The following is a 12241-nucleotide window of genomic DNA, read 5'->3' as shown; positions in this document are numbered from 1 at the left end:
GTTCCTCAGGGCGAGGAACTATGCAAATGAGGTAGTCATGGGAACTTGGGCAGCTCCTCACCTGGTTCATCCAGGTGTTTGTTCAGCTGTTTTGAAATTCAGAACAGGTAGTACAGGTGGAGAATGGCATTAAAAAAAAAACTACCCCACCTCATCAAACCATTCTCATCCAGAAGCTTCCGTGTCTGCTTTACCTTGACCCCGCAACCAGAGCCCTGATTGAGGCAGTGGACTTGAACTGGGCTAGCCCGTCATTTTGATTCACGCCGTGCGTTTGCTCATCCGCGTGTGAAAGCAAGCTGACCGCTGGGCATCCTTTTGTCCCCCCCCGGCGCGGTGTGTGAGCACACACCCTGTTCATTCGGAGGAACAATTTGTTTAATTAGCTGGGAGTCGGCCATTTGCTACAAGTCAACCTCCGCTCGTGCGTAAATCTCTTCGCCCTTGGCCTCAATGGATCGGCGGCTTGTGAAATATGGCCATCTGTTGAATGTCACGGGCGTGTGCCGTATTTTATTAAACCATTCATATATCGCAAATAGAAACGAAAAAATGATCGTAAATAAAAATGATTTTTTTTTGTGACGCACTGAATGGAGCGTTCAGTTATTGCCTTCAGTATTCCATGTTGCTGTGCATGATACAGGGGTGTGTCAATATATTTATTTTTATTTGACTAAGGTATTTTTAAAAAACTGTCAGAGCTTGTAAATGCTGGTTATTAGTGATAACCTGCAATAAACTAGGAGACAGAAGAACTTCACCTGAAAGGAGCATTTTTGGTCCAAAATGTAGAGGTTTGTTCCCACTGCTGTTTTGTTTTGTTTTGCTTTCTTTTTCTATTTTAAAGTAGATTCACAATGTTTGTTCCAAAACACATCTTGTGTTTCTGCTTTACTCTGCAACTCTTAACTCTGCGTTAAGAAAAAGGAACGTCCTTCGAAGAAGCCAAGTTAAGACTGTCAAAGATAAATGGAGCTATAAGGCAGAGAGATGAGATCGCTCGTGCTCTCTATAATGGCACCAGAGGCACTGCATTCAGTAGGCCGGCCATTACTTTGACACATCTTGCTTCTGTCGGTTTTTTCTCCTTCTTCTTCTACTTCTTCTTCTTCGTGCTTTGAACTCCGAGCGGAGCGCAGTTCATCGCCGAGCTTCCACCCACGCAGTCCCGTCTGCAGAAGACAAAAAAACTTCCCGCTGGTCTCTCGGAACGTCCGTGCGATTCCTCCGAAGGTCTGCGGGTCTTCCCCAGGTGCTGCGGTTCTTTGCTCTATTTCCTTCCACCACCTCCCACTGCCCCCCCCCCCCCCCCCACCACACCACCCCCCCCCCCTCATGCGGGGTTTCCGCTGAAGCCAAGATGGTGCCCCGACGCTGCGGGGCTTTCGTTTCATTTCACGAGCGGCGACCGTCGCTTCCTCGTCCCTCCTTTGGTTCGCGGGTCCGCTGTCGCCGGTCTCGGCCTGCTTTTCCCTCACGCTTCCTCGTTTGGGATTCTGTCCCCGTGCTCCGTGCGGTGGACGCGCCTCCGGCTCCTCCCGACTCTGCCGGGAACGTCATGGCGCGCCTGGGTTCACACGCCTACCGCGGGTCCAGCTCCGTTGGAAATCTTTCATCTGGATCTTGCTTTTTCACACCCGTTTGCACTTTACCGTTTCCTGTAGGTGAAGTAGTAGTTATAGTACTGGACCAAAAAAAAAAACATTCTGTATGTTTCAGCATGCTAGAAGATCAGCTGCTTCCAAAATACATCCCAAATTTGCTCAGTTACTGAGTACATTCTCATTACATTACACCGGATCTGGTATATGGTGTTGGTGCATAGAAACCAGTTTAATACAAGAAAGGAGGTGGCAATAGCATTTCTAATTCGACAGCTACAGGTAGACAAGGGCATTATTAAAATTTCATTCTTCCAGACCTGTGTAAATGAGCCATTGGAAAATGCTACTGTTTTATAAATGTTGCACGGTCTCTTGTAATGGTCCCATTCTTCTAGTGAGGTTAGAGGGGGTGGTTTTTAATGGAGTGCCACATATTGTTTAATGGAAATCAATAGGAGATATTGACTACTCATGAGTGGTGTTTCTGGTTTTTTTTTTTTTCCTTCCAGCATTGAATCAGTTCCATACCTCTTGTGGAATGAAATCATCTGGGGCTGGATACTGAGAAAAGACAGGTGTGGCCAACAGCATTGAGTATCTTGTCTTCCCCCACAAATTGGGTCATGGAGTCTGGGCGAGGGCGGGGGTGGGTGAATTTTATTATTGGATAAGCTACAGGGTATGTAATATCAAACATACCCTTCAGTACAATTTGAATTAGGCCTGTTCTCTTAAAAAATAAATGAAAAAAACCCTGCAAATTCCTGAGGAGATGATCACTAAGGCATAATGTGTGACTTGCTTCAGCTGTCTAAACAACCAGTTTTTTTAAATTACTGTAAGTGGAAAAACTGAAGATGTGCACCCTAGGTGATGAGGCGCTGGTCATCAGACAGATGTGCAAACAAGAAACCTAAACGGGGGTTGCACACCCTTATAAACCCCAAAATATATTTTTATTTTTTATCTTTGTAAAACTCGGTTTCAGTACATGCCGTGCCTTCCTCATCCCTAACCGGGGAACATTAAAGTAAAGCAACCCGCTCTTTCGTGGAGTGTCATCTGGCTCCCGGGTTTTAAGGCATCAACCGGTTTGCTTGCTAACTGGCTCTGTTTGAAATGTGCGGCTCCGGCTTTTTAACATTTTCGGTATTTATCTGTTTACAAGTTGGCCATACCACAGAGGATACCAAGCATAGCCCGACTGGGTCACGCTGAACCTTCCTAGCCTGGGAACATACGCATGCCTTTACAAGTCATTCTCCACACTGGAAACGTCAGTATTTCTGAATAAGTGAATTTCTGCACCATTAGAGACCTTGGTTCTCTTCACTGTGGAGAAGTAAGGGGCCTTGGACGATGAATGGTTCGCAAAGTGAGTGTGCGCTCGCTGGCTCTCTGTTGTCTGGTGTAGTACGCGCGTTTGGCTATTTGTGGATTGACTGATGTGTTCCTCAGAAACTGGGTGTCTCGCTGTCTCAATAATGACTATCACTCGGAGTTATTCCTTGGCGGTTGGGGCAGATCTCTGGACCTGCATGCAGTACGCATTTAAAAAAGCTTTAACTGCTCAGATCAGGGGTGGGAAGTTCCGGTCCTGGGGGGGCCAATGGTGTATGCAGGTTTTTGTTTCTGACAATTACCCTGGCTAAATGAGCTAACTGGCTGTATACACCAACACTGGTTCTCTCGTATATTAGATCTCAGTTTCATATAGGGACGCAAGAACAGTCTTCGGTTGTTATTCATGCAGATATGCAGAAATGCAGCTAAAATGCCAGATGGCGTAAATGTCAGGGCTAATTCAGTAATCATGGCCAGAAGTCGGCTTGAAAACCAGAAACAGATATGGCCCTCATGGCCCACCTCTGGTTTACGTGCTGGGAACATTTAAGAAGCACTCCTGCAGGTCCTTGTTATGAATCAGAATGTGCATTTATATGAGATTGTCCTGAAGACTGGTAAAAATTCTTCTTTTAAAATTGTCAGAAATATGTGTGAACTGACGTAGGAGTAGGTGAGGATTCCAGATTAGAATCCGTTATGTACACAAAATGGATGGAGATGGGATTAGGTGGTGAATAGACTGAACCATGGTAATTTGCAGAGCAAATTTACCTTGCACAAATGAATCTTTTATTGTTAATAATAGATCTATGTTTTATAGGCTGTTCTCCCCTGAAGGAAAGTCAGGCTGCATGCTGTTCCAGCAACATGTTTGGAAGTTTTTCATTTTAATTTTGTTTATTGCTCACATATGTATGCAAGTTATTCCTAACGGTACAGTAATGGCTTCCAGAGCGCACTGCTGTTTTATGCTTCGGATGCTCTTTATTTGTCGGGTACTGGCTCCTCGGTAGAAAAACATCTCTGAGTGTCAGCCAACACAGGGCTGTCTGCAGTGTCTCACCACAAGAGCCATCTCACCTGGCGGTTTGAAACGGAGCCAGGTTTCGCTCTCAACCAACGGTCTCCGAGAACGCTGGAGAACAAATCATCTGTCCGCCTTGCCAGGGGAAGAGTGCGAAACACAAACCTCGCAAAACCTGCAGCAGCTTTTGGAAAAGAGCCGTCCATCTCACTTGGTCTGCAGCCTTGTGCTTCTCTCCGATTGGGTACAGGGGGTGGGGGTGGGGGTGTGGGTAGGAGGGCGAGGTTTGTGACAGAGCGCAAGACGTTGTGTCTTTCGCCTCAGGTCCGTCAGCACCATTAAAGTCACGCAGTCCACCCCAACCGTTGGTGTTCATCAGTCTGACAGAAAATAGAATAGAAAGAAGCCTGGCTCGTAGCCTGGGGAACATTCCGGAAGTAGATAAGTGTCGAGGCTCCTGGGCTGCATTTCTGGTGTGATATCGCTGTATTCCGTCCCCTGGCTCACGCACCCGTTACTGCGAGCATGCTGGGAAATATTAAACAGTCCTGTCGCAGATTTCTGGACCTGCTCCACAGGCAGGGATAGGGAAGAGCAGGCAGTCTGGGAAAGTACTGTTCACAAAGAGATGTTTCGGGTTTAGAGTCTGGACATTTATGGGACCAATTACATTCTGTAAAGTTATTGAAAATTGACCCTCAGAGGAAATCTTTTATGCCCCTTATTTTTTATTTAGCCAATCCGACTATATTGTGTTCACCGTCATTAGGCTGAGACTCAAGCCCAATGCTACTCAATATGTTGGCATAGCGCATCATCCAGAGACATGGCACAGCTGTGTACGAACATTAGCAAGAGTAATGTTTAACAGTGTTATTTCAGAACGATCTGGAAAAGGCGACTGAAAAAAGAATGCGGTAGGTCGCGCTCATAGGAAAGCACATCATGTGCGCGAATCTCAGTTATCCTAGTATCCTAACAACATTACCACTGGGGCAGGGGGTGGGGGGGGAGGGGTTGGCTAGTGGTGCTCTCTGCCCCCCTCCCCCCCCCCTTCCTTTATGTATTGGACAGTGTGTCCTTGATTCTCCCAGACGGCGGAGGTTATGTGTTGATGGAATTAGAGAGAGAGAGGAAGAGAGAGAGCGAGAGACAGAGAGAGACAGAGAGAGAGAGAGAGGAAGTGAGCCAGGTAGAGACCAAGAGAATGAAAGAGTAACAGAGAGAGAAAGGGAGAAAGCACAGTAGACTGAGAGAGCAAGAGAGAGAGACAGGAAGAGAGCGGGGTATAGAGAGAGAGAGAGAGAGAGATAGACAGGGGAAGAGAGCAGGGTGTATATATATATATATATATATATATATATATATATAGAGAGAGAGAGAGAGAGAGAGAATGATACTGAGTACATGCTGGGTAAATGTGCAGAGCACAGGGCAGGACAGAAGTGCTTTGTTGGCAGCACTCCAGATTCTGCAATCTCCTTTTTTTTTCTTTTTTTTTTGTTTTGTTTCGTTTGTCTGTATGAAACGTGCCGCTCGCTCACAGCCACAACTTATCTTAGCATCCTGAGCGTAACCGTTGTGGGCGTCTGTCTGCTCCAGCAAGGCCTTCTCCCCCACAGCTCCCAGCTGCTCTGGGAGGTTAGGATGCCCCCACCCCTACCCCCCGAACCTGGCCTCCTACTATTGCTAAACACAGTGCACATCAGCAGTAGTGCTTTCACAAACTCTGCCTTCTAATGTGGTTTACCCGAAACATTAACGCCACCCCTGTGATGTCTTACAAATCATTTCCCGGTTAAAAATAGAAACAGGCCAATTTATGTGACAATAAAATTTAATTAGGTTAATTAACAGGTCTCTACTAATCATAGAGCAACATAAAAAATTAAGGAAAAAAAAAAGCACGGGCACTCGTTTTTCTAAATTAGTTTTTAATATCATTTATCTGCTCAACCAAGTGGTAGATAACATTGTGGCTTATGGCAATTTGTCTGTTCAACCTTTAGGTCTGTTCAGACAAAAAAGCAGAACTTTTGAATCATTGTTGTAGTTCAACCGAATTGTACAAAGAAGCAGAGAAATGTGTTTTTCTGTGTTTGTTGTTTGCGTCGGTGCGGTTGTGTGCGTTAAAGGGTTAAGACGCAGGCGGTGCCTGGAGTGCTGTTAAATAAGACGCAGCGTGTTTTATGGCGATGGTTGCGTCGTACGCGCTGGGTTCATTGCCGTTGACTGGTCTGTTTGCACAGGAGGGACTGTCCCTGGCCCACCACAATACTTCAGCCTGGCACACGGAGTGAGGGGGAAGTACAGGGGGGCGGGGGGGGGGTGGTGGTTCAGATGCTCTGATTGGCTGGGTGCTAGCTGAGGTACAAGCTGGCCTGTGCAGGTGTGTTTGCTGTGACTCTGGTGGAGGGGGGGGGGGGTCGGCGGCGCACAGAATAGGCACAAGAACAGGAAATGTTGGGGTGGCGGGGGCGGGGGCGGTGGCAGGAGCAGAGGCGGTGGGGTGAGGGGGGGGGGTGTTTGAAGGGTGGCTACAAACACCTGTAGGTACCAGGCACACCCCCTTTACCTCCTCCCTGCCTCTGCACCACCCCCACTTCCTCCCTCCTCCCTCCTCCTTCCACACCTCAATCTGCTGTGTGATCAGAGTCAACAAAACAGGGGCCCCAGGTCTCTCAAACTCCACTGCGAAACAACTAAATTTACCTCGCAAAACCACACAGCCTCACCATATACATATGATGGAAAGTACTGTCACATTGGCACAATAATATAACAAAATATTTGTTATTATTAATAATAATAATAATAATAATAATAATAATAATAATAATAATAATTTATGTTTTCTGTGGAATGATAATTTAGGCTTAGCTTCACATGTGCCGAACACAGATGTTGTGAAATCTGAATCTTTGAATTTTGATCCAGGCTTACGGATCCAACAGTATCATATTTATTACCTATGCAGTGCTAGGATGTGTCTTCATTAATTACTCATTATAAATCTGCTGAGACTTACATTGTTATTAAGTTTCAGAACAAAATTTTAACTATTGTATGTATGGTCAGTCATGTTTCTTAGAAAATTTCCAGGCGTCTGAATCTTTTTTTAATTTCACTGGCATTTAAAGAGTAAAAGTATTTCAGCTACATATACTTTATAGGTCTGGTATCAGCACTAACTCTGTTGGCTAATTTTGTGGGCTGATGTGCATTGGTGCGTGTTAACATCTGCTCGTATGTGGTAGCGTGTGCTTGTGTGAGGCAGTGTGTGCTTGCGTGTGCAGATATACGACATTGTGTGCTTGTGTGTGGTGTCTTGCGCTAGCACGTCCTTGGGTGTGCAAGATGTGTGTTAGCATGTACTTGTGTGTGACGGCGTGTGCTTGAGTGTGATGCCGTGTGCTAGCGCGTGTGCAGGTGTGTGTGCAGGCGTGTGCAGGAATGTGCTGGTGTGTGCTAGCATGTGCCGGTGTTTACAGGAACATGCTTGTGTGTGCTTGCGTGTATCCTGGTGTGTACAAGAACACGCTTGTGTGCTAGTAGTGTAGGCGTGTGCTGGCGTGTGCTTGTGTGTGCAGGTGTGTGCAGGAACATGCTTGTGTGTGCAGGTGTGTGCAGGAACATGCTTGTGTGTTCAGGTGTGTGCAGGAACATGCTTGTGTGTGCAGGTGTGTGCAGGAACATGCTTGTGTGTGCAGGTGTGTGCAGGAACATGCTTGTGTGTGCAGGTGTGTGCAGGAACATGCTTGTGTGTGCTAGCGTGTGTTGGTGTGTGCAGGTGTGTGCAGGAACATGCTTGTGTGTGCTAGCATGTGTTGGTGTGTGCAGGAACATGCTTGTGTGTGCGGGCGTGTGGAGGTGTGCGCGCAGGAAACGTGTTAGCGTAGCGCCTGCGCAGGCTACTGACGGCGTGTCCCGTTGCGTGCGACAGGCCTGGAAGAAGCGCTGGTTCATCCTGCGCAGCGGGAGGATGAGCGGCGACCCCGACGTCCTGGAGTACTACAAGAGCGAGCGCTCCAAGAAGCCGCTGCGCGTCATCGACCTGCACTGCTGCGAGCAGGTGGACGCCGGCCTCACCTTCAAGCGCAAGGAGTTCCCGGAGAGCTTCGTCTTCGACATCAAGACCGCCGACCGCACCTTCTACCTGGTGGCCGAGACCGAGGAGGAGATGAACAAGTGGGTTCGCTGCATCTGCCAGCTCTGCGGCTTCAACCAGTCGGAGAACCACGGTATGTGACCCCGCCCGTCCCCACCTTGCCCCGCCCGCCTGTCTGTGTTTGCTAGCACCTTCATTTTAACCCACAATAGCGTTTACCGTTGAATTTACACGACAAATTCAAGCCAGCTATGTATTTACACTTCTAGGCTACTGTATCTTTTTTCATTTTTTTGTGACAACTGAAATGATAAGATAGATTAAATTACTGTATCTCTCGCTTTGTGATATCCAGCTAGTCAATCATTCTGTCCTTATTTCTAATTGCTTCCCTGTTTGTTGACTATTCTTTCACATCTGGCTTTATTCATCTGAAGAAAAAAAAATCTTTTTCCTCCAGGTTGCTTAGATACAAACTCCAAAAACAAACATTGCTTACTTTGACTGGAGATAAGAAAAGCACTGGTAATTTAGTCTGTTTTTGGCCTTTTCCGTGCTTAACGTCTGTTCTCATTCGTTCAGCTATTGCTCTTAATTATTGCATGTTTCTCGTAATTAAGGACCAGAGCGTTTGCTGAATACCCTGTGTAAATGATCACTTCATGGCCATTCGCCTGAGAATGCTTCTTCCCTAGACGCTACACTCTTGGTATCACCGTCGTGCCCAAATTGTTTGGTAGGCAGATGAAGGCCGACCCGGGGCAACCCGATATCGCTGCCGAGAGCCTTTTTGTTCCATTCGGTCATTTGAGAAAGTTAAATTGGAGGATGGCTGCCAAGCGGGCGTGCGTCGTCTGAAAGGTTTATTGATTTTCCTTTTGTTTCGTTTCGCCGAAGAGGAGGGCGTGGCCTCGGTCCATCATCTGCGGCACAACTAGCGCGCTTGTGTGTGGGAAAGGCCTTTTTTGTGTCCCGCTGCATTAAGAGCATAAAGGACACTTTATTTTCAGGGCTGCTGCTCCCCTTATCGAGAGAACACTTTAAAACAGCAATACAGCAGAAACAAGTTATATTTCACTCACCATTGGTCAGAACAGATAGGGAGTTATTTGTCTACTTTTTTTGTTATTGGTTAGGCAGGGGTTGAAAATATCTCACAAGAGCTGTTATATTGTGTATGTTGTATGGAGGGGGGAGGGTCAATTTGCAAATATTATTTAACGCTTTACACTTTGACGGATGAGAGCAAAACCACTGGCAAAATAACAGCATAAACACAGAATTTTTGCGATTGTATTGGGTTGGGCTGTTTCAGAGAAGATTAATTATTTTCTCTGCACAGAAGAAGCACAGCTGTGCGTGCGACTTTGGAATAAAGAACCAAATCAGCGCTTTCTACTGTCAGCGTGACGGAAACCACATCTTGGAGCCGTCTTCGCTAGGCGCACGGCAGTGGAAATTGATTAATTGGAAGAGTCTTTCTTTTTAAACAAGTTGATTTTCTCTCGTTTGAACCTGCTCCAACCTGTTTTTGTAATTAGATTGCGCATCGTGCAATCTGGAAGCAATGGGTTTATCTCATGGGTTTATCTCAGCAATGGGTTTATGCCAGTCCCTGGTCCAGGCCCGGTTTGAACCGGTCGGGGCAGAACGTGTTCTGCTCTGTGTTGTCACAGAACCCTCCGTCCAGCGGTCGGACCAGCGCATCATTAATCGTGACGTCAGCGATGGGGCTAGGCTGCTCAGGCGGCTCTGAGCTGAAGCTGGTCACGGGACAGCTGGGTGCGTTTCAACGGGGTCTGATTGTCTCAATGTATATCTCAATATATAGAGATATAAAATATACTTAAGAGCATGCATTCAGCTGAGAGAGATGCGCTGTTATAAAAGGCTGTTGTCTCGATTCTGGATGCTGATTGGCTGAGACCGCGTTCTACGGTGATTGTAAATCTGATAGAGTAATGGTTAATCAAACAGCCAGTTTCTAAACAGTATCACTCTGAACACAAACTGTTACTTACAAATAATATAACAAAATAAATAGTACCGTGTCATCAGTAAATAGTTTTTATATGCCCTTACTGTGTTGTGCCTAACAACGCTCCTGTAGCCGTGACTGTGTTCACGATACAGCATGTTCTACGAGGAGTAAATGAGGAGTGATTTTAAAATCCTGCTGTTGGGGTGCGAATAAGGGACCATGAGGTCAGGACATTGCTCCTGGTTTCCTCACCGGTTATCCCTTTGAAGAGTAGGTTTTCTGGAATGTTGTAAGTCAGTGTTCTAGAACTCCAGTGCTTTCAGATGCCAGTAGTGATTGTCAGATCAGCTTTAGAATGTTCAGTTATGAACATTCTAATCACATATTTGTGATCTCACACCTAAAAGGGTTAATGTAACATGGATGTGGGTGTGTCATTGTGGATGAGGTCAAGGGCATCTGTGCATGACTAATAAGTGGTGTGACCTTGAGCTCTGGGGTGGGGAACCCCCCTCCTATTGAAATATTTACTCTTTCAATATTTCCCTCCCATGTTTGGTCCTGTAAGCCTGTTTCATATGGCAGGAGGATTTTTTTGAAAGCAGGAATTCTGTCATTCCGGACCTGGGTTTTGACGTGTCGGCTCCTGTCCGGCTGCTCTCTGGGATTGGGCCTTCCCCCTTTAGGGAAATCTCAGAGAGAGACGTTTAACGGCACTCTGGGATCTCCAGGATCTCATGTTGGACCGTGAGAAAGTTTCCCTGAGTCTGGAGTGTGGTAATGAGGAAAACACCCACGTGTTTTTCAGCTGGGAAGCGCGTATGAGGACGGCGCCCTTGTCTGACCCGCACACTCTCTCACTCTCACCACCGCCCCCCCCCCCTCCCCCCCACAACCCCGCAGTGAAGCCTTCCAGCTGCACACACACACATATGCACATGCGTGCGCAGGCACTCACACACACTCACACACAGGTGCATGCACACACACACGCACAATCACACATACACATGTACACGCACATGCACACACACACACATGCACACACACACACACACACACACACTCACACACAGGTGCACGCACACACACACACACACACACACACACACACATACACATGTACATGCACATGCACACACACACACACACGCACACACTCCTGTAAAAGAGTAAAAGAGTGTTAATTCACAGACCTGCAATGTACATCAGCCCACTGATTTCCCCCTGAGGCGAGTAACACGCTGTCCTCACTGTGAGCAGGGAAGGAGGAGGGGCCACCCTCCGCCCCCCCTCCTCACCCAAACTCCACCCCCCCAGACCTGCCCACAGAACCTGTCACCTGGGAAAACCTGGAGGACTGCCAAGGCCTGCAGGGCGTGCTGGGGGGGAGGGGCGCCATAACACGAGGGAGGTGTTTCATAGTCCTCAAGTCTGGGCTGAGTTTTTTTGGACAGTGGAAGAGAGGGCGTGAGCAGGCAGGGTGTCTAAGGAACACAGAGGTCTCTGAGGAGTGGAGTGGGAGTTTAGCAGCTTACTGTCCAGTCCAGATCCATCAATCTTCCCTGCAAACCCACCCATTATACCCCACCCCCCCCCACCCCCCCACCCCCCGACAAATAACCCTGTCCAGCGTTGTTTCTTTTCTGCTCTTGTGCCACGTCTTGCGCCTCTTCACTTCGTAATTCTGGGTATGAATCACAATTTCCTTTCCAGCTGTTTCCAGATATGTTGTATGAATATACCATACAAGGCAAACCATAACAAAAAAAAGTACTTTTGACAATTGGTTCAGGGAGTTCCTTAGAAAAAAATAGATATTACATGTTGCCCTTTACTTATGACTTTTTTTTTAAATCATAGGACACATTGAAGTAATCCTAATTAAATCTTTTTTTAATGGCTGATTTGACCCCCATGAAAGAGTGTCATTTCATGCTCAAAAAACAAATTTGTGCAGGGGGTACACACATTTATTCCAGGACAATCTTGAGTCATTGAGGTTTTTTTTGTGTGTGTGTGTAACAGATTTACTGAAAATGTCCCTCCTGGTTTTCACAGAAAGTGTGGACCAGCATAATTTTTTTGTGGGGGGGCATTGAGGAGGCCAACACCACTGAGTCACCAGATTCTTGTCTGTGAAATGGTGGAGCGTATGGCCCTGACCAGACATG

At 46.9% G+C, this 12241-nt stretch overlaps 1 protein-coding gene across 2 annotated transcripts in view; it reads left to right on the top strand.

Annotated features, from left to right (window-relative positions):
* LOC118209080 (GRB2-associated-binding protein 2-like) overlaps window positions 1–12241 on the top strand; it is a 52090-nt gene that overhangs the window by 20160 nt on the left and 19689 nt on the right. For both annotated transcript variants that reach the window (XM_035384215.1, XM_035384213.1), the window contains exon 2: window positions 7922–8219. In XM_035384215.1, the coding sequence (XP_035240106.1) occupies window positions 7922–8219 (298 nt within the window). The remainder of the gene's footprint in view (window positions 1–7921; window positions 8220–12241) is intronic.

Source organism: Anguilla anguilla, chromosome 12 (genome assembly GCF_013347855.1).
Source record: "Anguilla anguilla isolate fAngAng1 chromosome 12, fAngAng1.pri, whole genome shotgun sequence".
NCBI lineage: Eukaryota > Metazoa > Chordata > Actinopteri > Anguilliformes > Anguillidae > Anguilla > Anguilla anguilla.
Note: the sequence above shows the minus strand (reverse complement) of the source record. Positions and strands in the feature narration are given on the sequence as shown.